Here is a 22,636-nt window from a genome sequence, read left to right as displayed (position 1 = left end):
CTTCATAGGCAGTGCTTTGCTTATCCTGGGTTTCTTTCCTTTCCATATAAAGTTTGTAATTGTTTTTTTCCATCTCTTTGAAGAATATCGTTGGGATTTGGATTGGGATTGCATTATATGTGTAAATTGCTTTGGGCAGTATTGACATTTTCACAATGTTAAGTCTTCCTATCCCGGAACATGGCAGGACTCGTTGTCTTAATAAGCACTGTACCGCAGTGTGGTTTGAACCACTTGGTCTGCAGTTCAAATTCACCAGCCAATCCTTGGAAACCTTGTTGAACCAACTGGATGGCACTTAACAACAGCAACAACAACGGTATTCCTTCTGCTTGAGAGCCTTTGTTTCATTCCCTTTCCCTGGTTAATCTCCACTCAAGTTTCCTCCTAGATGTCTAATGGGATGGCAAAACTGATCAGTCCCCTTATTAGGGTTCCATGCACCCTATTCATTTGTTCCCACCCCCACAAGGTTGGTTGTTGTTGTGAAGTGCCATTGAGTCGATTCTGACCCATAGCAACTCTATATAGGGTTTCTAAGAAGCAGCTGGTGAGCTTGAACCGCCAACCTTGTAGTTCAAACAGCTTTGCAGTCTGGTGCATTAACCAACAGTGCCACACCAGGACTTACACCTTATTCTCATTATTAGCAAACTGTCCAGTCCCTTATTGGTTCACAAGTACTTTATTTGCATAGTCCCACCAGTCATTTGGTGGGAATTACCAAGACCTTAGCTAGACCATAGAAGGTGGTCCATCGCACCGTAGTCTTTAGGTTATTGATTCCTACAGTCTCGGGATTGAGGACTTTGAGCTGAAATAGACTGGCTTTCAGCTTCCCACCAAACACATGGATCCACCAGAGCACTTTCAGTATTTGGATGCCTCCGACTAGCCTCCCTGTGGTTCCTTTTCCCCTCCATTCCTCTCCCAGCTTCTCCACTCTTGAGCCTGTTAAAGGGGTGAAGGGAGTGGGATGACTGACACCCCCCAACTTCATTCCTATTGAAGACCTATAGGCTCCTCTGCTTTGTACATACCCTTCTGTGGTGCTCAGAGAGAGAAGACAAATCTGTCTGTGCTCCCCATCTGATGGCAGCTTCATGGAAGAGCCTCAGCCCTCATCTCTGGGTGGGAGTCTCTCCTGACTGCATGGACCTTTGCCACCGAGGCGCTCACACCCTGACAGTCAGCCGGTCTCCTCTGTCTCCTGGTTTGGTTTTGGTTTCCCTTGGTCTATATTTGATTTATTTATAGGCCTTCCAAACCAAGCCCATTGAGCCAACTCTGACTCATAGCGATCCCAAAGGGCAGAGCAGACCTACCCCATAGATTTCCTAGGCTGTAAGGAGCTCTGGTAGCGTAGTGGTTACGAATTGAGCTGCGAACCTTAAGGTCAGCGGTTCGAAACCACCAGCCGCTCCGCGGGAGAAAGATGAGGCTTTCTACTCCCGTAAGGATTTTACACCCTCGGAAACCCGTACAGGGTCGCTATGGGTCGGAAACGACTCGACGGCACTTAACAACGACAACAAAAGTTATATGGGTGCAGACAGCCTCATCTTTCTGCCACAGAGTAGCTGATAGGTTCAAACCACTGACCTTTCGATTAGCAGCTGAGTGCTTAACCTCTGTGCCACCAGGCCTAGAGGACTCTAATTATGCTTTGTCAGCCAGTCAGAACATTTTTTTACATGTCATGGGAAACATAGCTGAATCCATACATTCCTTTACTGAGAATCGGACGTTGTTTGTTTGTTCTGAAAACCTCACTGCATTTCATTCTTACTGTGAAATAGGGCGCTGCCCAAACAAGGTGAAGCTCAGGAAGGACACGTGTGCCTTGGGTCCTTTGTTGTCCGGGAAGGGTGCTGTTCCCTTCTGTGGTTGGCAGGAGGCAGTGGGGCTCGGAATACCTTCGTGTTCCAGCTGTGAGTCTTGATTAGGAAAGCTTCTGTGTGTGCCCACCATGGAGTGGGGGGGACCTGGCTGAGGTTCTGCTGATGGAGAAGATGAATTGGCATGACACAGACAGGCCCAGTGGACGGATCAGGTTTCCTCAGGAAAACTAGGGGCTTTGACTTCAGAAGAATCAGATACTCTCTTATGCCGGAGGAAGGAGACCCCATGGGGCAGTGGGTTAAGCATTGTGCTGCTAATCAAAAGGTTGGCCATTGGCCCCTACCAACTGCAGTTGCTGCTTGAGAAAAAGATGTGGCCATTTGCTTCCTTCCATAAAAATTTACAGCCTTGGAAACACTGTGGGACAATTCTATACTCTGTCCAGTAGGGTCATTGTGAGTTGGGATGGACCTGACCAGCAGTGGGTTTGCATGAAGGGACTTGCAGGCCATGAGGCTCAGTCCCTTGAGACTGTACAAGGACTGAGATTTAGAGTCGAGAAATTGTCGGCTGCCTGTTTCATGTCCATGTCTCTCTTCTCACATCTCCCACCACCCCAAAAAACACACTGATCCCCAAAGCTCTGCTTGAATAAAAAAGTCCAGCATCTACTTCCCACTACATCTGAGAAGCCTCGAGTTCTTGCAGGGCCTGCAGGGGAAAATCAACGTATCTGGGACTTTGGATTCGAGACTGTAAACGCACATCACTTTTCGTGTTGACTTTATCCTGCTGTGTAGTGTGTTTTCTGACATTATAAGGGCCGGAGGCATCTCCTTTTATTTTGGTCTTTCTTCTCAGGAGGTCTTAAAGCAGGGGTAAGTAAATGACGCTGAGTTCCCCGACCTTGGTTTTTATAGCTCTGCAGTAACTAAAGGTCTGTCCACCCTTCAGAGAGCTGGAGAAATACTCTTCTTCTGAATCATTTGCATCAACAATGAGGGTGGAAAATGCCTGTATCGGGGCTAACAACAGATAAAGGTTTGAAGTTCAAACTGGGATATGATAATCAATAGAAAAGCCAAGCTGACGTTCTACAGTCCTGTTTTAGTTTGAGTTTGTGAATAAGAAATTGGTGGCTTTTGACAGGACATGGTGAAAGGGAAAATGGAAATGTTTGGAAAGCTGATAAGGACGTCAGGAGCCAGTCTCAGCAGACGGGCTGATCCTGCTCTGCTGCGTCCCTTGTAGAGAGTTAGTGTTGATGGATCCCATGCCAGGCTGGTTGGGAGTGTGTAGCTCTACTGCCTATTCCCAGTTCCTCTGCTACCCGCAACATTAGCAAGTTGATTGAGAAACTGGTGTGGGAGGGCGATGGAAAGAGGGAGAGATTTAGGGTAACAAAGGATCCTCAGTGGAAGTAGAAGGGAAATTACCTCTAGCAGGTACAGGTAAGCAGATTCTATTTTGGAATTCCATTGTTCCCAGGAAGGCAGTACAGTGTTGACAGTGTTTTTTGACTGTTAGTATGTTTACTTATATGATTTTAAAAGTCCCCTCCTCAGAGTTAAGCCAAAAGCTTGTGATTGTGGGTGAGAGCCCTGGTCCTTGTTTTGCCTGCCTTGGTCTTCCTACTCAGGGTTCCTCTCATCTGTATTCTTTAGGGATAGTATCTGGTTTTGGGGGGAAGTATACAGTTCTAGACCCTTTGAACTTGGAGTAAGCTCATTCAATCCTCTCATCTATAAAACGGAGACTGAAGGCCAAGGAAAAGAAGTAACCAGTCTAGCAGAGATGGTCTCCCATTTAAGGTCATGTTGCAGTGTAGCGTCAAATTTGGGACCAGAATGCAGGCACTTGGGCTTGATTTTGTCTCTTTGTGGCATACTACACCCATTCTTCATTTCTCCACATGAATGGGTTCCAAAGACCAGATCCTTACAGATTATCAGCATTACCCCAAAACGTAGGATGATCACATGAGATCCAAAATAGAGGATGGTGGTCTAGCCAAGTTGCCACATACCTTTAACCATCATCACCAGCTTTGCTCTTGTCTTGCACCTAGGCATTTGTTACTACCAAACGTATATTGCTGTGCACAAAATAGTTGCGTAGTACTTTTTTTTTTTACTTTTGTCACAAATGCAAAACGTCAGATCCTAAGATAGTTAATAAATGAGAAGTAGGCATATTCCTTTTCATCTGGGATATTTTCTAAAACAGTACAAGCCTTGTTGATGTGTGCTGTCGAGTCATTTCTGACTCATTGCGACCCCTGAATAGGGTTTTTGAGGCTGTAACTCTCGATGAAAGCAGAAAACTTCATCTTTCCCCTAAGGAGTGGCTGGTGGATTCAAACCGCCGAACTTGCGATTAACAGCACAACCTGTTACCCACTATGCCACCAGGGATTCCTGACAATGTAAGCTTGGAAAAGGTAAAAATCAGGACATTTACATAGCTATGTTATTTGGTTTTAAGTGGTGGGGAAAGGAAGATAGGTGGACTAGAGCAGACTACAAAGCAAGATCATATGAACAGAAGCCATATGAGTGTATGTAAGTGTTAAAGAAGGAGGCTGAGTGAAGTAGAGACTCAGAGGAGGTGTCGAGGAGGGCTGGTGCCTGGTGCAGTAAGGAAGGTGGGAGAGGTGGAGCAGGGCCACTAGAAGAGAACCTGCCCTCTGGCATTCAGTCAGCCAGTACTGGAGGGCTCTGTGTGGTCAGCACTATGCTGGGCACAGCAGGCATATCAGCTGCCCCTGTGGAAAGCAGTCTGCTTGTAGAGACAGTAAATGGTGTCATTGCAAATTCATGGTAGCGACCAGGTGTTAGGAGGGAACCTAAACCTAGCCAGGAAGTCTGCCTTAAGAAACTAATAACTCAAAGGAGTCCCTGGGATGCCCATGGTTAGCACAGTCCACTACTAACTGAAGGCTTGGGAGTTCTCATCCACCAGAGATGCCTCAGAACAAAAGCCTGGCGATAGTCTACTGGAAACCCAGCCATCCAAAGCCCTGTGGAGCACACATCTATTCTGACACACATCAGTCACAGATGACTCAACAGCAACTGGTTTTAATATCTGTAAGATGAAGGAGTGAGACAGGTGAATGAGGTGAGGGGCCTTTTCCTATCAGTATCTATCTGTTTTAGCACCTCTGACAGCGCTGAAGAAATAAATTAAGTGGGTGAGCCAGAACAGCATCTTGAGGAATCTGTTTTTCACCCTGCATTCGTTACAGCATTTGTGCACTGAAAGAGGCCCTAGTTCTTATCATCATCAGCCTATACTAGATGCCACATAAAATTAACAACTAGCTTCAGTTCCTGCCCCTAGAAAGATTAGGGTATCATAGATGTACTCACACAGACTTTAGTGATTTTTAGAACCCTAATGGCTCTGCAACCGTAGATATTGTTAAAATGAAGGTTTGGGCTTTCAAATTCCGTAGAGGACAGATTCACGGGTTTTCTCCTGTGGTGAAGCAGACTTTTAGAAAAGGAGGAACCAGTGCTTTCCAAGCCTATTTATAGGTTTTGACTCCCTGGCCGTGAGTGTTACCTTATCCTCAGAGATGCACCCAGTCGCTTCAGATGTCACTGGCCTAGGAGTAGGGTATGTCGCTTGCAGTGGTGAGAATAACAATTGTGCTTCTTGCCACTCTTCATAGGTCACTAACATTTGCAAACATGATCTATTCCTGTCTCATCATCTTGACTTCTGTCTGGTATGTGCTCTGGAAAGCTGTTGAAGACAATTGCCTGCAGTTCTGTGTAATTTCTCTATCTGTATAAACCTTACTCTGGTAAATGTATTTCACATAGACACATGGGTGAAGGTGCTAGCAAAGGGCTGTGGGTTCTTTTGTTGTTGTTGTTGTTGTTGTTGTTAAGGTTTTTATTGTGGATTGAGTGAAAGTTTACAGGGCCGATCATCAGTTTTACATTCAACAAATCATACACCTTGTTTCATTACAATGATTATAATCCCCTCCATGTACCATCAGTTAATAGTATTTCTCTCTATCCACTTTAGCTTTTAATAAAACAAAACAAAACAAAAAAACCACTCATGCATATATAATAATTTACACCTCCAGAGGGCACATTCTGCAAGTCTCCCTCCTGGCCACCAGCTCTTAGTCCCTCTCTTCCCATGAATCTAGAGTCCTCAGCCACTCCCCCTCTCCATGTTCCCATCTCTGCCTCTGTCTCTGGCGTTCGTTGCTGCTTCTCTGGGTAAGGTCCCACATTCTGCTTGTGTTCTTCTCCCTTGATGGTCCTAGGGTCCTCTGTTTTTGAACTGTAAGATTAACCACTCACCTGTTTACAAAATTTCGACCTTTACAATTGTGACAGTCGTAAGTAGTCATGATAACAATTATTCACTATTGAATCATACAAATCTTATCCCCATCTCTTTTCACCAGACACATCTAGACAAGATGAAAAACTATTCAATGGGGACTCTTTCTACCCCCACCCCCACACACAATTAAACTAAACTCCCTCTTGAAACCTTGTAAGTTAATCACTTCATGCCTTTATTGCCCCCTCATTTTAGGTAGCCAATGTCTAAGTTGCCCGTCCCTATTTACCCTGTGTACAGAGGGGATAGCATTGATACTTGATGTGAAGACTCCTTCCCTCTCTGTTGGTATTTTGAGTAACTACCTCCATTAATATAGTCAGGTTCATCAAATTGTGGCAATTTACCCTTGTTTCCCTTTATCAAAAAATATATATATTTTTTTTGTTGTAATCTTCCTCTAGTCAAGTTCTGGTTATGAAGCTATCGAGGCTAGGTCAAATGGGTATTGTCTGCAAGTTTGAGTGTTCTTATGCATCTCCCCTCACTTCATATCAGCTGGATGCTTCACTCTCAGCTCTAGCCCTCTGTGGCTGTGTCCTTGTCCATGGGCTCAGGTGTCCCCAGGTCTCACCACACTTTGGACCAACCAGCCCTTCCTCGGCTCTCTCTCATCTCCAGGTCAACGGGAGACTATGGAACATGCCTGTACTCAGCCCATTTCTTCATTGCTGCCTTTCCCCCTCTTCCACTCCCCAGTAGACCAATGTGGTTGCCAGCAAGCTTACATTCCTGCTAATATGTTCCCTTTGAGTTTCAGTCTTAGAGGGGGGTTTGTCCTGAAGGAACTTGATTGCTTTCATTGATGGCTTCCCAGCGAACAACTTGCTTATTCTTGTAGTAGCCTGTCATGCTGACATTTTTGTTTTGGGTTTTTCCTGATGACCTTTCTTTGAAGGAAAGGGCTGTATTTTGAGGGAGAATGTTTTAGAAACATACAGTGAAACGAATTTGCTCTGTGTATTTTCATCCAAACCACAGTAAAACAATAGAAAACAAAAACAAAACACCAAAAGAAATAGGCGTTCAGAAGTAGTCCAAGTTTGTCTATGGGAATATGGCATGTGATAAAGATGTTATTTCAGCCTAACAAGGGAAAATGGGATTTTTAGTAGCTAGGTAGTAATCACCGACTACAGAATGATCCCCATAGTACTCATTGCACTTCACTGGGGTTCCAGACAGAGCCCAAATTTGAGTGTCAGATGTGAACCTGTGAAAGTACAAGAAAGCATAGATAAGTTCAACCATCCAGTAAGGAGTCCTGACTGCTGTAGGGTAAGCACTGGACTGCTAACTGCAAAGTTGCCAATTCAGACCTACCAGTCACTCCCTGGAAACTCTGTACAGCGTTGCTATTGGGTTAGAACCGACTCATAGGCACTGAACAACAATGATAACCATACATTATACAGTGAAATATAGCATCAAACACACAGAGCCCAAATAAGTGGTTAGGGCGAAAGAGGTCAAGACAGTACATGCTAATTCAGTCATAGGTGTGGAGGCCATTTTCTCCAAATTAAGGGCTAACTCCTTGTGTGGCACTTGGACTGCCAACCACAAGGTCAGTGGTTCAAGTCCACCAGCTACTTTTTGAAAACCCTATATGTAGTCACTATGAGTCAGAACCGACTCATGGTTTAACAACTAGTTTTTTTTAAAGTTTTTATTATGAATTGAGTGATAGTTTACATGGGAGAACATCGGTTTTCCACTCGTCATTTCATTGCAATGATTACAATCAACAAAGGGGCCTTGGTAGTATAGTGCATTATGTGCTGGCCCCCTAACAACAAAGTCAGCAGTTCGACTCTAGTAGCCTCTCCATGGAAGAAAAATGACGCTTTCTGCTCTGGTACAGATTTACAGTTTCAGAAACCCTTTACAGATAGTTATGAATCGGAACCAACTTGATGGCACACCATAAACCAACAAGAAAAACAAAGAGAAAATTAGGCAAAAGATAGGCTGGCTCCAAATTTGTAAATAGTACCAAATCAACCTAGCTTGGATGGCTTTATCCAAACTCGACTAGAGGAAGATTTAAAAAAAAAAAAAGTTTTTGATAAAGGAAACAAATGTAAATTGCTACAGTTTGATGAACTTAACTTATATTAACAGATGTAGCTCAAAATACCAACTGAGAAGGAAGGAGTCTTCACATCAAGCATCAACCCAATTCCCTCTGTACACAGGGTTGATAGGGATGGGCAACTTATGACACTGGCTACCTAAAGTGGTGGGAGGAGGGCTATAAAGTCACAAAGGAGTCGGTGTGGCGCTGTGGATTAATGTGCCAGACTGCAAAACTGTTTGAACTGCAAGGTTGAACTGTTACACTCCTGGTGACAGTTTATTACAGGGAAAGGATACAGATTAAAACCAGTGAGGGCAGAGACACATAGGCAGTCTCCTGGGGGTTGTTGAAGCATGGAGCATTTAGGTCCTGACCTAGACATGGGGTGGCACACAGAGGGCTGCCTGTCAGGGAAGCCCACTTTGGACTTGATCGCATATTGTCTACATGAAGACATTTAATTTCTAGCCTCTCCTAAAGGTCTAGTCATTTGTTCTTTTGAGGATGGATTTGGAGATCAGAATTGATACTTCGTGGCTCTAAGTTCCCATCATAAATCACAGTGTGAGACATTGTTACCAGCAGGGCATTCCAGGGGGGGCCAGAGACCACCTTCCAGTAGCCTGGGACAAAGTCCAGCCCTTTCTTTGGGTGCATTTTATCACCAAAATTCAAATAATGAACACTGTAGGTTAATGGAATTGCAGCTACCTTTGTTATTGTTCCTTCAACTTTTCTGTGTCGTGTGAATGTTCCTCCAATGCTGGTATGTTTTTTTTTTAATTTAAAAAAACAAACAAAACACACATCAAAACTGAAGAAAGCTAAGAAAGATACTAGTGAAAATGAATTCTCTGGAAGGTGTGGGCCAGCTCTCAGGGAAATAATAAAAGAAATTGTGCAGCGATACCAGTAGGTACAATTGTATAAAGATACGGTGTATTTATTCAAAGACATATTATAAAAAGATGTGAAAGGCAGTTAACAAGACTGGGGAAAGATTTGCAAACAACACAGGTTTAATAGCATTAATATTATAATGCCATAGACAAAGGGCATAAACAGCTCATGAAATAAGAGACAAATGACTAACAATACACGTTTTGTAAAGTAATCTGGGTGTGTTGGTTCAGCACTTGTCAGCTAACTGATAGGTCGGTGCTTCAAACTCACCAGCGGCTCCATGTTTGAAAAGTCTTGGCGATCTGCTCCCATGAAGACAGCAGATAGCAAACCCTGTGGGGAGTTTCTATGCCAAAGAATCAACCCAAATCCAACTAAAATTCAGAAATATGGACTGGGTCCTCTCTCTCCCCTCTCCTGTGTGGCAGACATGGTCACATTTCACAGGGATGAGACTTGGGCAGGTTACTTAGCTAGTCCACTAGTGGAAGCCATTCTGTACATCATCATCTTAAAAATGGCATCTGCATGGGGGTGTCCCACCCCAGGTGGGAGAGGTCAGGTCACAGGGCGGCTGTGCTTTCAGGGTTCACAGAGTGAAAGAGAACTGACCGTTACAGCTAGTCAGGTTTTGCCTGCTTCAGCTCCCTGAAGTTGAAGCATAGAAATGATTACTATTGACCTTTTAAACAAAATAGACAAACCAGCTCACACACGTGTACACATACACCTACCCAACATGTGTGCTCACTCTTTTTCACTCACCTTGGCAGTAAAAAGACCTGGAACGAGGGCTTCAGTAACCATGTTCCTATCATGTTGCCTCAGCCTCAACCCTACTTCACCAACAAGAAGCGAGAACAATACCTAGTGGGTGTGGAAGCGGAGCCGGGAGCCCTTCTAAGGGGCTGTGTGCTCCTCAGGTGCGTGTCCTGGAGAGGAGGGCCCTTGACTTTGGGGATTCTTACGCACCTATCTTCCTGCCACACCTCTTCTGTGGCCACTCCCAACGTCTGAGCTCGTCAGTGAACCTTTGTCCATCTGTGGCCTGTTAGTTTTAGATCCTAGCAGCCTATGGACCAGGCCCAGATTCCCAGGAAAAACCAAGAGAACATGCTCTTGAAGAAAAGGAGTTTGAATCCTGGCATCTGCTCATCTAGTCATGCAGTCAGGAGGCCACTGGGTGACTGGACTCGTCAGGCCTGAACCGGGGCATGCACTGGCCTTGCTCACAGCCTTCTTGTTTGTATATGTGACTGATTGACTTTCCTGAGAACTGAAGCTCTGTAAAATATTGACTGGCTTCTGTCCTGGTGTAGTCTGGGGCTGGGAAGAAGGTGGTGTGTGTGTGAATATTTTGAAGGCTTTTGTTAAAAACTAAAGTCATGGCTCCAGGAATCGGCAGAGTGCAAGTAGAAATGTTTCAGCAAACTGACGCAGCACTGGAGGCACTCACTCTTTTATATTAAGAAATTTGGGAGACTGCTCCCTGGTCAACCGATTGGAAGAGATCCATGTTTATGCCTCTTCCAAAGAAAGGTAGCTGAATGGAATGTGGAAATCATCAAACAGTATCATTAATATCATAAGTAAAATGTTGCTGAAGATAATTTAAAAATGGCTCCAGCAGTACATCAATAGGAAGCTGCCAGAAACTCAAGCTGGATATAGAGGAGGACATGGAAGAAGGGATATCATTGCTGAAATCAGATGGATCTTGACTGTTAGCAGAGAATACCAGAAAGATGTTTGTTTGCCTTTTTTGACACGATAAAGGTTTTTGACTGTGTGGATCATGACACGCTATGGACATCATTGTGAAGAATGAGTATTCCAGAACACTTAATTGTGCTCATGAGGAATCTGTACCTGGACCAAGAGGCAGTCATTCGATCAGACCAAGGAGACACAGAATGGTTTAAGATCAGAAAAGGTGTGTGCCAGGGTTGTATTCTTACTCAGTCTGTATGATGAGCAAATAATCTGAGAAACTGGATATGTGAAGAAGAAAATGGCATCAGGATTAGAAGAAGACTCAGTAATAATCATTGTGATATGCGGATGATACAACTTTGCTTGCTGAAAGTGAAATGGACTTAAAATATTTACGGATGAAGATCCAAGACCATACAGCCTTTTTTATGGGTTGCACCTCAATGAAAAGAATACAAAAATCCTTACCACTGTACCAATAAATAACATCATGATAAGTGGAGAAAAAAATTGAAGTTGTCAAAGACTTCATTTTGTTTGGATCCAGTATCAATACTCATGGAAGTAGCAAAGAAGAAATCAAATGAAGTATTGCTTTAGGCAGATATGCTGCACAAGACCTCTTTAAAGTGTTCAAGAGCAAAGATGTCCGTTTGAGGACTAAGGTGCGCCTGACCCAAGCCATGGTATTTTTAATAGCCTCAAATGCATGTGAAAGTTGAACAGTGAATAAGGAAGGCTTATAAGAATTTATGTGTTTGAGTTAAAATGGTGTTACAGAAGAATATTAAAAGTACCGTGGATTGATTGGCTGAAGAACAAACAAATCTGTGTTGGAAGTATAGCCAGAGTGTTTCTTAGAAGTCAGGATGGCAAGACTTTGTTTTCCATACTCCGGACATTTTATCCAGAGGGACCAGTCCCTTGAGAAAAGCTTTATCATGTTTGGTAAAGTAAATGGTCAGCAAAAAAGTCTAAGACCCTCAACAAGATGGACCGGCACAGTGGCAGCAGCAGTGGGCCCAAATGTAATGAATGAATGATTGTGAAGATGCTGGGGAGCCAGGCAATGCTTTGTTCTGTTGGCGTAGGGTCAGTATGAGTTGAAACTGACTCAATGCCAACAACAATAGCACGTGTGTGTGTGTGTGTGTGTGTGTGTGTACACATACATACACACACACACAAACGAGTCTCCAAAGTTTGTGGGAAAATGGAATGAAAAGGTAATGGAATTTCCCGTGAACTTTTTGAAGTCCTCTTGTGTATTTCCATTTCATCTTTAAATTGTGCAGAAGGATACACAATGAAGACTCAGTCTCTCCTCACTAGAGCCCTCATCTCTCCTCATCGTTTCTTTCCCAAGGGGTGATCCCTCCAAAACTGCTGCTTGTTTTTCACATATCCTTTCTCAGACATCTAGTGGAGGTCTCCCCATGAAAAATACCAGTGGCTGGCATAGCTAGAGCCTGGCTCTTTTTGTTTTATCCCCCTAAACAACGCATCTGGGAAGTCTCACCTATGTATATGTCAGCACATAATCAGTCAGTAGGTGTTAGTTTCTTTGGTTGAGCCGTACTGTCCCCTGTATGAGATCCCCATAGTTTGTGGAATGTGTCTTCTGGATCCTCTCCAACCTGTTTGCTCCCACTAACAGTGCTGCTGTGGCACTGAATGAGAAACACTGGACCACAAGGTCGGTTTGAACCTCAGTGTCGGCAGCCGCTCCTCAGAAACCCTATACAGGTTGCTATGAGTCAGAACTGACTGGATGGTACTTAACAACAATAGTGCTGTGACTTAATGCCCAGTCTGTGTCTTTATGCCTGTGCATGCGTGAGTCTATAGAATCAACCCCTACAGGTGGAGTTGTGGGCCCCAGGGATGTGGCTTCCAGATGCTGCTAGACAGTCATCAGCTTACCATTCAGCAAGCTTCACAGTTGTTTCTCCATAGTCATGACCCCAATGCCAGCTCTCTGCACGACTTCTAAGTGACTGAAAAATGAAACAAAGGAGACAGCAGGTGGTGGTCATCCTACTACCCCTACTGTTGATAAAGCTGCTCTTGGAGGAGGGGGCTGATGAGTAAGCTCCAAGCTCCAGACTCCCTCCCCTCATCCCCCAGGTCTCTGGGCAGCCTGCTCCCTGGAGGAAAGAGGAAGGGCTGGGCTACTCCACCTGTCTCTGGCAGGTCCAGGGGGCGGGACCCAGAAAGTTCCTGAATGTGCCTCCCAGAAGCCTCAGGAATGGGGAAGAAATGTTGGCCCATGACAAACAAAGGTGGCTAGATAAATTAAGTGAATTGGCCACATATTTTGAGAGCTCTAACACAGGACTCCCTGAGCCTTGGACTTGCTTGCTTTTGAAGAGAGTGTATGTTCTGACTCCCTGGCTCCACCCTGTCTCTCCTCACTTCTGGGCTCTCTGCCCTCACACTTCAGACCGTCTGTGGGCGACCTGCCATCTCATTTCCACTCCAGAATAGTCTCGCCCTAGAACTGAAGGATTTCTGGTCTACTAGTTCTTGCCAACAAAAGCTGTGAGACCTTTTAAAAAAAAATTTGTGTGTATATTAAGATTATTTTAAATGGAAAGTATTAGCAATAATGGCAGTGAGTTACATATCCTTTCTTACATATTCCTTTAAACCTTAAGTATATGTGGGGATTAGACACAAGATTTCTTTTAGCCTCTATTTAATGATAAAGGATCCGAAGGCTTAGAAATTTTAAATGATTAGCCAGGATTGAAATTAATTACTGGTGTATGCCATCAAGATTCTGACTAGGCTACCCTGGAGAGAGAATCCTGTTTGTATTATGCATCTCCCTCTTTGAAGGTATGTGTGCGTGTGTGTGAGGTCTGAAAGTCTTTCTTTATGGAAGAGTTTAGCACTCAGTAACTCTGCATTCAGCATTGATGACACAGTGGTTACGCTCTCAGCTAGTAACTCAAAGGTTGCTGGTTCAAAGCCACCAGCCTCCTTGATAGAAAAGACAGCAGCAGTCTGATCCAGTGACGTTTTCAACCTAGGAACCCGTCCTCAACAGGTCTTTTCTGTCACTGTGAGTCAGAATGAAGTCAGTGGCACCTAACAGCGCTTGCTGGGCACTCTGCTTCCAGTGAGGTGAATCAGAGGAAACCCAGCTGTCCACAGATGTGTGTGTGTGTGTGAATGGACCAGTGCATGCTAGGGTGCTCCTTGCTCAGAAATGTTGTAAGGTGCTGTCAAGTCAATTCTGACAGTGAATGCACAACAGAACAAGACTCTGCCCACTCCTACGCCATCCTCACAGTTACTGCTTTGAGCTCATTGCTGCCGCCGCCATTGTGTCAGTCCATTTCCTTGTGGGGGTCTTCTTCCTTTTTTCTGACCCCCCAGTTTTCCAAGCTCTTTGACAACTTCAGTCTTTTATCCATTTATCATGATGTTATTTATTTGTCTAGTTGGGAGGATTTTTGTTTTTCTTTACATTGAGGTATAATCCATACTAAAGGCTGTGTGTGGTCTTTGATCTTCATCAATATTTTAAATCCTCTTCTTCTCAGCCATATCACATGTTGTTATGAGTCTTCCTCCAGTCCTGATGCCACCACGTTCTTCACATAATCCAGCATCTCAGATTATTTGCTCAGCACACAGAGAATAAAATTGCATAAAGTGAGGTGCCCCAGCTACAAAGGCCGATAGGAGGTTAAAGCAAGAGGAAGACTATTGTGTATTGAGGTCAACCCGTGGTTTTACAAAAATGTTCTTAAATGTGCTTCTGATGACACTTTAAAGAAGAACTACTCCATGATCCTGAGGGTCTGGAATAGGTCTGAGTAAATTCAAGAGGGAAACAGGAGTGTGTCCTCCATAGTGCTCTGGTGAGCACTCCTGAAACAGCTTCTTGCCTCCCTGCTGGCTGCATTGCTGTTGCTAAGTGCTGCATTGTTGTTATCAACCCATAGAGACCCTATATAGGGTTTCCAAGGAGCAGCTGGTGAGCTTGAACCACCGACCTTGCAGTTTAAACGACTGCAATCTATTGCATTAGCCCACAGCGTCACACCAGTTGTTAAGTGCCCTCAAATGGGTGCCAACTCATAGCAACCCCGTTTCCGTGGAGCACCTGATGGGTTTGAACCACCATACTAGGAGTCCATGGGACCCTGTAAAAAGAGGGAGTCTCTGCATTGACATTGCCCTCTTCCTCTCCTTGAAGCTTGGCAGCGAACATTAGCACACAAAGGCCATCAGTAAGAAACCCACAGATAGGTGTGTCGGCCTTGTTCAGTCATGTGTACTACCTTGGTAACTCAGATCTCTGCATGCTACTCCTTCAGAGTTTGAATCAAAATTGCTGTTGGCTTTGGGGAGGGTAGAGGTCAGTCACCATAAAAACATGTTTGGCACAGGTCTCTGACCTCGTCTCCCTCTGTTGGATGATGTAGGTTTTGTTCTTGGTGTTCCTTCTTTGTGTTTGTTCAGCGCCATCTGTTGGCTACTGTGCTGTAACGGAAGCCTGGAGGTGATTGTGGGACACGGTTAGACTTTCAGAGATGTTGTATATTCATGCTGAAGTTTGACCGTATTTGATAAATGTCAAGGAAAACTGAAGAGGAACATCCCAAACCTAGGTTTGTCAGGTTTGGTTTCTGGACTGTAGGATTGAATTTATCTCTTGCTGTCTCTTCCTACCTCTTCGTTGTAAGTAATTGAACTGTGGGTGTAAGCTGAGTTTTCGGGGAGGATGCTCTTACTGTTTACACCCCCCTGTCCTTTCCTAAGGTAACAAGGAAAAGGTAAGATTTACTTCATCATAAAAGCCTCAGAGTTCATTTTTAACAGACCATTGCAAGGCCATTCTCTTCCCTGGCAACCGTATCTGCCATTGTAACCGATCTTCCGTCTCTTGTCCTCAGCCTCCATCTTGTGGCTGGTGAAAAATGCTCTCAGGATCTGGGTCTCTTGTGCATGCAGAGAAAAGGTCTTTGAGTTCTGGTGTCAATATGAGGAAGATGCGTTGTTATAAAGTTGGTGCTTTATTTCCTTAAGAAAATAAGATGGTAAAGGACAGTATCCCTGCCCCCTATCCCCCACCCCCACCCCCCCACACACACTCACCTGCCTGGCTAGACATCAGGTTGCTGGAAGATACTGTACTGGACGGAAACACAGGTGGGCCCTAATGTAACTAATACTTTGTTTGAAGAGCCAGGAGGAGTGGCTTCCAGATGCCGTAGCCTTTTCATGGGTCACATGGGCACTGCCATGCCCCATTCCTGGCCCATTTTCCAAAAGGCAGCAAGAAGAGGCCTGTGTGTGTGTGTGTGTGTGTGTGTGTGTGTGTGTGTGTGTATGCACATGTATATAAATATTTACACACACATTTAGTATATTGATACTTTATTGCTATAAAATAGGCTAACTGGACAGGTAAAGATAAAAGTCCCTTGACACTCCTCTTCCTTATCCTTATCCTTCCTTCTAGTCCTGGTTCCCTCCCATGACCTTTGATCTGACCTTCTGATACCTGTATATACTTGTACATTACCTTGGTTTGTGGCTTGTGGCTGTTTATGTTAGTGAGATCAGATGGCTTGTGAAGTTCAGCCGCTTGCTTCCCTCCTCTGAACGTTGTGTCCTGGTGAGCCTTCTGTGTGAGGATATGGTGTGGTTCTGTCTCTCTCTAAATCTCTGGACTTTTCTACCGTGTGATTGCACCATACTTTTAACCATTTCCCCTGTTGTGACTGACCTTGTTTAGTTAGTTACAATTTTTTACTACTACAGATAATAACTAATACAACTTAAAATGTTATTGTGATACTGAAAAGTAAAATTTCTGATCATAACAGTTTTGCTTTGTTTTTAATTTATTCTTTGAATGCACAAAATTCAAAATACTCAAAAGTGTATATACTGACTCCTTACTAATCCAACTATCTCATTATCTGACATTTCGCATCTATGAAAATAGAAAACAAAATCCATGCTACTATTTATTTTGCACATTAACGATGCACATCGGGTGGCAGCATGTCGATGTGGTGGGGGCACTAGTAATGCTGACTTAGTGTTGAATTGGCTGGGTCATGGGGCTCAGTGGTTCTGCATCCTGGTGTGGCGCTGTGGAATAATGCGCTGGACTGCAAAGTTGGTTAGAAGCACACGGTTGACGGTTCAAGCTCACCAGCAGCTCCTAGGTAACCCTATACAGGGTCACTATGAGTCGGAACCGACTCAACGGCACTTAGTTATGCGTTGAATTGGCTGGACCATGATTCTCAGTGGTTTGGCCGTTATATAATGATGCACTTTGGCAATTATGTAATGATGTCATTATCCTTCATTTTGTGATCTGATATGGTCATCCTCAATGTTCACGTAATACCAGTTGTCACATTATGGTCTGGTCTTTGGACCCTAAATTAGGAGTGGGATGTACTGTGAAAAGTAAATTTTCTTCTCCCACCTAGCTCCTAACTAGTCCTACTACTATTATTACTAGTTTCTTGTGTTTCCTTCCAAATACGCCCTTTTCAAACATGAACACATACTGTATGAAGTCTCTTTTATATGCACCTTGCTTTATACTTTGCTTTCTTTTCCTGCACATGCACTGAGATGTAATTCTTTTTACAGAGTGTGGTATATTCACAGAGTTGTGCATCCATCACTGCTATCCAAATCCAGAACATTTTTATCTCCCTCAAAAGAAAATCCATTAGCGTTCCTCCTGCTCTCAGTCCCTGGGAGCCACTAATCTGCTTTCTGTTTGTGCATGCTTATTAAAGCTCTGTAGATACTATTGTATGATATAGTATTATAGGATATTTAATGAGCCATTTCTTGAATATTTCAGTGATTTCCTGTCTTTCACTATAAATGATCCTGTAATGACTATCCTTGGATATGTATATTATAATGGACCTTCAAAAAGTTTGTGGACAAACCGAATGGAACTACAATGGAGTTTTTCCACAAACTTTTTGAAGCCCTTTCATGTTTTATGCATGTGTGAGTTTATCTACAGGATCAAGTCTTAAAGGGTTTGTGTGTTTATTTTGGGAGTTATTCCCAAGTTGTCCTATAGAGAGATCCTCCCAGTATATATTCCTGCTAGCATTGCCCCATGTCCCCAGACCTCATCCATTTACAAAATGTGTGGTCCTCCCCACCCTCTGAGGTGAAACTGTCATCTCGTTTTCGTTTTGGGTTCGTTGATAAGTGAAGGCATGTGGGTTTTTGTGTGTTTAAGAACCATTTGTATTTTCTGGAAACTGTCAATCATGGATCCTTTTCCTTTTTCATCATAAGGTATAGGGTTTTCTTTCTTTTTTTTTACACTAATAATTTTGAGAGGGTTGTCAGTGTGTCCACCGTCAGTTGTTCTGACTGTTTTGTCGTGTATAGACTTAGGGGTTTTATGTAGTGTTCATCATGCCTTCTGGGGTTTGTGCCGTTCCTGCTCTCATGATTTCTCCTAGCACCTTTACAGCTGGCATTATTTAATGTTGAACAAGCCATCTTTACCTTCCTGATTTGAAATGCTACTTCTATCTTATATAAAATGCCCATGCTTCTGGACTTTGTCCTGTATTCCATTGAGCTCTCCGCTTGTGTTTCAGTCATTGTAGCTGCCTTATGTGTTTTGAAGTCTGGTGGGTCATAGGCCAAGCCACCCTATAAAATGGCTTTGCCCGGTGGCCTCCCTCCAGGAATGTGTCAGAGCCAGTCGCCCACTCCATTGCCAGTGCCTCAGGGTTTCAGATTTTTTAAATGTTTGTCAGCATAATGAATGAAAATGACATCTTGTTCTAATTTGCATTTCAGTGATTCTTAGTAAAGCCGAGCATCATTTTGCGTGTTAGTTGGCTATTTGTAGTTTTCTTCTTCTCTGGATTGCTTATTCACTTCCTTGGTTCACTTTTAGTAAAGTTTGTCTTTTTCTTATTGATGGGTTGTTGTTGTAAAGTACCATTGAGTCGGTTTGACTCATAGCAACCCCATATAGGGTTTCTGAGGAGCAGCTAGTAGGTTTGAACTGCTGACTTGTGATTCACAGTCCAGTGCTGATTTTACAGAGCCACACCAGGAGTCCAGTTGATGGATTGTTATTGTTTTATGTGCCATTGAGTCAGTTCTGGCTCTTAGTGACTCTGTATAAGATTTCCAAGGAAATCCTGGTAAGCAGGAACCGCCGACCTACAGTGCAAGCTGACCGTACAGTATGGTGCATTATCCTGCAGTGCCACACCACGATGCCTGTTGATGGGTGGTGTTGTTGTTAAGTGCCATTGAATTGGTTCTGACCCAGGGACAGCAGGGGCTGTTAACGGGTAAGGATTCTTTAGTCTTGGTGTTACTTCTTTCTCTGTAATATATATCGCATGGACTTTTTTTTTTTTTAAACAAAAAAACCCACCACAGATCAGATTCTATTAACTTACTTTTTTGCTTACAACTTTCCAAAGGCTTCTCATTGCTCTTGGGATTGAAGACTATGCCCTTGGCCATGGCCATCCAGTCCCTGGGTGGTCTGGCTTCTGTCTGCTCTCTAGCTTCTGGAACCAGCTGCTCCCTGGGAGGTGGTCCCAGCTTTGAACAGGCCAAACTCTTGCTCGCCTCAGGGCTGTCACAAGCTGTCACTAGTCAGACAAAAAGGCACAGCGTGGTCCCACTCTCCGCAGCTGGCTCTGCTAAGGTCTCCTTGTCCGCTTGGCCCTTATGTGGTGTCGTTTCCTCCTGAGAACCTCTCCTGACCACTCAGGCTGGGTTAGCTGGGCCTCCCGCAGTGACTTGAGCCCCTTAGTTCAGTACACGTCCCAGTGCCGACTCTTCACGACTCTTGTATACGTAGCCTCAGCCCTGCGTTCCAGAGCAAGTGGCTCTGCAGCTGTGTGGGCGCCCACAAGGCAGGCCGGATGGGCCTTGACCCAGATCTTGGTCTGATGGCACTGAGGGTGAGGGGTGAGGGGTGCCACTTCCTGTGGAGACAACAAGGGGGCACATTGAGAGGAAAAGAAAGGAATTGGAGGCTAGGAGATGTTGTTTGAAGTCAGGCCTCTTGATAAGAACATAAATCTAGATAATCAAGGTGGATTAGTAGCTTACCTTTTTATTTTGCTTTGGGGCATTTGTGTGTGTGTGTGTGTGTGTGTGTGTGTGCGCACTCATTTAATCCTTCTTAAAGCTCTCTGGGTGTGGCAGTTACTGTGATTTTACCTAGGGAGCAGAGTTAAATTCCAGACAAGTTTTAGTGTCCTTCCAAAGTGCCCCGCTCATAGGCAGCAGAAGCTCAGAACTGCGCAATAATGGCTGGTGAAACTGGGCAGAGCAGAAAGAGGGACCTGGAGACCTCCTGAGAAGGGAGGGAGGAAGGTGGGTGCTTCTCCTGGTCCTAGGGCTGGGGCGGTCTGCCTGTCCTTCGTACCTGAGAGGACATGCTGTAGTGATGTCTGGGGTGACCTGCCTGCTAGGCCAGCTGTGGGTGCAGTGACGAGAGAGGCCTCAGTGTTCTGCCAAAGCTTTGGCTTGAGCTGTTAGTTGGTTGGTGCTTCCTCTGAAGACACTGTGCCTGTCGCATGGGGTCCCCAGTCACTCTGAAGAAGGAGCAGGGATGTGAGCCTGTGGAGTACCCCCTCTGCTAGAAACCCCAAATCGTGGCTTGCTTATCTCAAGCCGTCTGGAGGAGGCAAATTCTGTGCCCCCTGACCCACTGCCATCAGCTTGATTCTGCCTCACATGACCCTGTATAGAGTTTCTGAGATGGGAAACCCTATACAGGGCAACTGGAAGTCGGAATATTGAAACAGACAGCTTCATCTTTCTCTCAAGGTGTGACTGGTAGGTTTGAACCAACAGCCTTGCAGTTAGCAGCCCAACACATAACAGTACCACGCGGGCTCCTTGGCTCCAGCATTGTTATTGTTAAGTGCCATTGAGTCAGTTCCCACTCAAAGTAACCCTGTATAGGGTTTCCAAGAAGCTACTGGTGGGTTTGAACTATCAGCCTTGTGGTTAGCAGTCCAGTGCTTATCTAGCCTTTGGCATAGCACTTGGAAAAGGAAACTCTTAGAACAATGCCCACTCCTTTACCTGCTGCTGACTGTGTTTGCACAGGCTCTTTACCTAATTCTGAGGAGAATGAATTGAGCCCCACCACGAGCCAGGGCCCTACTCACTCTGTCAGATACTGTGAGCCTACAGAGCCTCCTCTGGAGAGTCTCCGGGTCTAATGAGGGGACATACACACACAGCTGACCTAGAGGTCAGGGTCCTCGTGGGCCACTCCAATGAGATGACATTTGAGCAGCGCTTTGAAGGATGACAGGTATTTGCGCTCGGGGGCCCACATATAGAGGCTTGGGGACACGAGGGACTGCACTGGTACTAAGACCAATGGGTCGTTTGGTATCCATGGATCATGAGTGTCTCATAGGGACTAGTGTGAAAAGAGGTAGGCTGGGACCAGCTTACAGGAGGTTGGTTTTTATTCTGTGATCAAGAGAGTTCTGTTTCACTTTTGTGTGTGTGGAAAATTACAAAGATTTGTGAAAGTCAGTAAAATGGTATAGTGAATCCTGTGTGCCGTCAGCTCTCTCCAGCAGCCTGGTTCCCTCCACATCCTGGATTGTGCCACCCCCTCCTCATCTCCCACTGATGGGACCCCAAAGCCTGGAATGACTCATATATCCTGAAGTTCCACGCGAGTTGTGGAATTCCTGGGCACATGACTTGGTTTTATTGAGTTTCCCAAACTCTCTTGCCTTGCAGTGGGAAGCTGGTGTCTCCCAAGTGGAAGAATTTCAAAGGCCTGAAGCTCCAGTGGAGGGACAAGATCCGACTCAACAACGCCATCTGGCGGGCGTGGTACATGCAATGTAAGCGCTGTAGGAGCACCTAGGCCTGCGTGTGTCTGGACTGGGGCTCAGCCTTGTAATCAGCAGATACCGTCAGTGTGGAGGAGACAGCTGTGGTGATCGTGGGTCCCAGAGACACGGGAAGAGAAGGAGGGAGGGGTGTCAGGAAAGCTATAGCAGAGAGGTGGACTGTGAGGGGTCAACGTGCAGAGGTTTTGGAAGCAGGTCCAGTGGGTGTGGGTGCTCCTGGACAGTGCCGTCGTCTCCACCCTCCTGTGCAGTTGACAGACCCCTGGCTTCCCAGAATCAGAGGATGAATGGTAGGGCCACGCTGAGGGGCGGGAAGGCGTCTCTTCAGGGCTCCTGGCAGTAGTGAGTGTCGTGCCCTCTGCCCTCCCAGATTTGGAGAAGCGCAAGAATCCTGTGTGCCACTTTGTCACGCCCCTCGATGGCTCTGTGGATGTGGATGAGCATCGCCGGCCGGAGGTACGGGACGGGTCTGTGGTGGTAGGGAGAGGGTATACAGAGCGGTAGGCAGCAGGGCAGCGGTTGTGCATGTCCTTTAGCCGGCAAGACCCTGAGAAGGGACTTTGGCAGCAAATGACCACTGGCACCCCATGGGCTACTGGAGTTCCCTCTTCTCAGACTGGACTGAGCCCAAATTGAGTGGTTCTCTGATGAGGATGTAGCCTCTGATCTCACATGAAACATGAGCAGGGCTTTGGCTCATTGTAAGGCAGGTGGACATGGTCTTAGGAGGGACTGGTCTCTGGAGAAGGACATCATGCATGGTAAAGTGGAGGATCGGCAATGAAGAGGAAGACCCCAACAGCTGGATTGGCACAGTGGCAGCAGCAGTGGGCTCACGTGT

At 45.1% G+C, this 22,636-nt stretch overlaps 1 protein-coding gene across 1 annotated transcript in view; it reads left to right on the top strand.

Moving 5' to 3' along the window:
- Positions 1 to 22,636, top strand: part of MLXIP (MLX interacting protein) — a 99,823-nt gene that overhangs the window by 68,808 nt on the left and 8,379 nt on the right. The window contains exons 2-3 of the mRNA XM_006865391.1: positions 21,680 to 21,786; positions 22,166 to 22,251. Of these exons, the coding sequence (XP_006865453.1) occupies positions 21,680 to 21,786; positions 22,166 to 22,251 (193 nt within the window). The remainder of the gene's footprint in view (positions 1 to 21,679; positions 21,787 to 22,165; positions 22,252 to 22,636) is intronic.

This window comes from Chrysochloris asiatica, unplaced genomic scaffold, assembly GCF_000296735.1.
Source record: "Chrysochloris asiatica unplaced genomic scaffold, ChrAsi1.0 scaffold00078, whole genome shotgun sequence".
NCBI lineage: Eukaryota > Metazoa > Chordata > Mammalia > Afrosoricida > Chrysochloridae > Chrysochloris > Chrysochloris asiatica.
Note: the sequence above shows the minus strand (reverse complement) of the source record. Positions and strands in the feature narration are given on the sequence as shown.